We start from the raw sequence: 3702 nt of genomic DNA, 5'->3' as shown, positions 1-3702 counted from the left end.
AAATAGTGTTGTAACTCAGTTCTTAATATCTCATTAAGTTTTATAAGCATGAGGCAAGGCAGAAAAGAGGATAAGCAGGATTGTGTGCTCTTTCCACAAAGCTTGTGAGCTAGCAGTAAGTAGCTCTTATTCTCCACAATGTTTTTCTGTTTCTTTTTCTAACGTTTCTTTCTGCTCTATGAAAACATAAAGTTTGTGTTGTCTTCTGTGATGTATAAATCACAGAATTATAGAATGTCCTGAGTTGAAAAGGACCACAATGATCATCTTATTTCAACCCCCCTGCTATGAGCAGAGTCGCCAACCACCAGACCAGGCTGCTCAGAACCACATACAGCCTGGCCCTGAATGCCTGCAGGGATGGAGCATCCACAACCTCCTTGGGCAACCTGTTTCAGTGCGTCACCACCCTCTGTATGAAAAACCTCCTCATAATGTCTAACCTAAACCTCCCCTGTCTCAATTTAAAACCATTCTCTCTTGTCTATCATTATCCACCCTTGTAAACAGCCACTCCACCTCCTGTTTATATGTTCCCTTCAATTATTGGAAGGCCACAATGAGGTCTCCTCAGAGCCTTTTCTTCTCCAAGCTAAACAAGCGCAGTTCCCTCAACCTTTCTTCATAGGAGAATAAATAAATGTGAGGGGAAATTCTCTTTGCCCCTTCTCAGAGGAAAGTGGTCATTGTCTTTCAGGGATATCTTTATCTAACTCCAAAATAACTAGTCTTAATGACATCTTTGATCGGCACACAAAAAGACATTTTAACAGGGATCAGTCCAAGATGGGCATATGCGTAGCATACATAACAGCAATAGGTCCTTACAAACCAACCATTTTCTGGATGTACACTCATCAAGTTTTGTAAGACTTTTCATGGTTCCAGATATCTGAATACCAACTCTGGTCTTCTTCAGTTGCTCCCACTTCTGAAAATGAATTATGTCTCTCTGCATTCTCCCTTATGCTGGCTTATTGTGCAAGCCCTGTTCTGCATCTTGAGAAAGAAAACAGAAATATCATCTTTTTTTTTTTTTTTTTTTTTTTTCCCCCCTCAGGAAAATTAGGAAGATATTTTTTTGGCCTTAAATATGCATTCCTGGCACCAGTGGCAAGCTTTATACCGGCTCCTCATCCTACTTCTCTCTTCTGTATAACTTTTGAGAAATAATACTCTTCTGCTGGCTAAGTGACGTTGATTTCCTCTGTGATTGTTGTGAAGTCATTTAGCCTGTGTGTAATTCAGTTTCTTTGCACATAAGGAAAAGTTAATACAGTTTTTACTGTTGATTGTATTCAGTCATTACAGCACTCAGTTCAATCACTGGTGACGCAAACTGAGAGCATGCAAATGCAGAAGTAGGGATTTCTCATCCAGGTGTCTTGAGTAATTTATGCTATCTACGCAGAAATCTTGCTGAGTAAAAAAGGGCAAAATATTATTAACATCATTATGCCCCTCGTCAAATCTAATGAGTGGTAAACGTACTGGGAAGGATAATGAGTCTGGGTACATGTTACCTACAGAGATCCTTGATTGAATAGCTCTGCTTAAATAATTATTTCCTTAATGACTCTGATTTGTGCATTTATTGCTATTTTGGCTACTGCTGTAGGATTTACAGTTGAATCCGTTCTATCACTTCGGTAGTCTAAGTGATCTGACCCAGCACTGCTGGCCACATCCTTGATTGTTTACCTATTTTCAGATGTTTAACACAGAAATCTAGTAAAACAAAAAGTTCAGCTCTTTTTCAACCACTCTTCCCCTTCAGATGAAATTGCATTCAATAATAGCAGAGTAAATGTCCTCTCAACAGCGAGCTAGGCGCAGTCAGTCCCTCCTGGTATCTACAGACTATGCTGAACAAGTAATAACACATAAATAGCTGTTTCAGAACTTAATCTTTGCACTAAGGGAGCCTATCAGCCCTGCCCTCTTGCAAGCTGTTTTTGGGTGGAGATGTCATTTGAGGCACCTGCTGAAGTGAGGTGGAGGCCTTTCAAATGGTGGTGGTGAGGGATAAGCTAATAGGTCTGAGCAAGATGTGGAGAGTGAGGGGTGGACGCATGTCTCTGTGGGTCTATGAGGACTCTTGGCTCAGGAATTTTGCTCGCATTCTACTGCTGTTCCTTGGTGTCATTTTCTGGGCAAGCGCAACAGTTCTGACCTTTGGTGGATGCTTTGTGATCCTGTTGTGCAAGAACTACCATCATTTTTTTCAGGAGTCTTTCTTTCCTCTCCCTGGCTGGCTGGCTGTTGTAGCTGCATTAGTCCTGCTACCTGTTGGTATTTTGGCTATTTCTGTTTCTGTAAGGAACTCCCGTTATCACCAAGGGACTCTCATGCACCTGCTGCTAGTTCTTCTTTGTCTTCAAGTGTCTTTAGCAGTTTTGACACAGTTCTACTCTATTTGGATGGCAGTTGAGCTGAAGAACACAATGGGACAAGCCTTCAATCAATACAATGGTACACATTCCCTGGCTCATGGCAGCGGGACTGTGGATATGCTTCAGAAAAAGCTCCAGTGCTGTGGGCTTCAAAACTATACAGACTGGCTAAAGGCATCAGCTGCTTCTTGGCATTTTCCATCTGAAAAATCTCATATTCCTAGAAGCTGTTGTAAAAAGTATGCTGACTGTGGGGGTAACTTAAACCAGCTGGATCAGCTATTCCAGGAGGGCTGCCTGAGGAAACTGCAAGACCAATTGCATTATGGAATGAAGTTCTTGTTTTCTTGCTGTGTTGTGCTCAGTGTCCTAGAGCTGTTGGCTGGAGCAAGCAATGGCATCCTCATGAGCCATCAGCCTTTCTATGACTTCCGATTTCTGGAATCGTCTGTCTTCTCATAGGTCAACAGGCAATGGCAGCATTGCTTTCCTTGAATCTCTCTTGTGTTGTGACTGCATTGAAAGAAAATTTTTTATGATATATATTTGCATATAAATCAAACCAACTGATCACTGTTTTTTTTTTTTCTTTAATGTTGCCGTGCTAGATCAGTCTTCACCCTCTGTTCCTGTTCAACACCTGAAAAACTTCATTGCTGGAAATCCCAGCGGGAAGTGTGAGGGAATCTCAGTATGTGCTGAAACTGCTGCAAGTGGGTGATTGTAAGGTAGAGGTATCATTTTCTCAGTAATGTAAGAGAATGTTGTAAAGTCATGACCCGAACTTTGGAATAAGTCTTACTGGGTGAGATTTTTGAAGTGCAATTAAAAAGCAGATTCTTCCACTTACCAAGGTGCAGCTAATCCTTTGGTATTTCTTAAAGCTCAAACACTAACTTTCAGAAAAAATAAATAGTGTTTCGTGAAGTGGCATGAGGGTACAACCTAAATAGAGAAGATATAGTTGCTAGCCACGAAATAAATGTTTCCTGTTGTAACTCTTCTTACTACCTTCATAGGAGCTCAGGAACTGAATTTACACATGATGAAATTAATGAAGAGAAAAAAGAATATTTGTGTTTACTCTGTGTCAAAGCTAGGAATGAGTCAATTCCACTCTGTAAGAAGTTATGTGGAGGCCTTACGCATGCTTGACTGACAGGAGCAATAGGTTGCTTTTTCATTTAGGTTACATGAGTTTGTCTTACCTTCTTACCTAAACCTAATCTTGCCTATTTATTTATTTATTTATTTATTTAAGATATTCATCTATTTTGCTTGTGCTGAAAGGGGCAAATGCCGCTGTGTA

At 40.6% G+C, this 3702-nt stretch overlaps 1 protein-coding gene across 1 annotated transcript; it reads left to right on the top strand.

Annotated features, from left to right (window-relative positions):
- The first annotated feature begins 1933 nt into the window (after window positions 1-1933).
- On the top strand, window positions 1934-3475 carry LOC116233538 (tetraspanin-3-like). Its single transcript, XM_031600503.2, has one exon. The coding sequence runs from the start codon at window positions 2010-2012 to the stop codon at window positions 2853-2855; it is 846 nt and encodes a 281-aa protein (XP_031456363.1). The 5' UTR covers window positions 1934-2009; the 3' UTR covers window positions 2856-3475.
- Window positions 3476-3702: the final 227 nt, after the last annotated feature.

This window comes from Phasianus colchicus, chromosome Z, assembly GCF_987193195.1.
Source record: "Phasianus colchicus chromosome Z, bPhaCol1.hap1.1, whole genome shotgun sequence".
In the NCBI taxonomy this organism is placed as follows: domain Eukaryota; kingdom Metazoa; phylum Chordata; class Aves; order Galliformes; family Phasianidae; genus Phasianus; species Phasianus colchicus.
Note: the sequence above shows the minus strand (reverse complement) of the source record. Positions and strands in the feature narration are given on the sequence as shown.

Excerpts from the sequence above, each read along its gene's own strand:
- LOC116233538 (XM_031600503.2), top strand. The coding sequence starts at position 2,010 with ATGGTGGTGGTGAGGGATAAGCTAATAGGTCTGAGCAAGATGTGGAGA.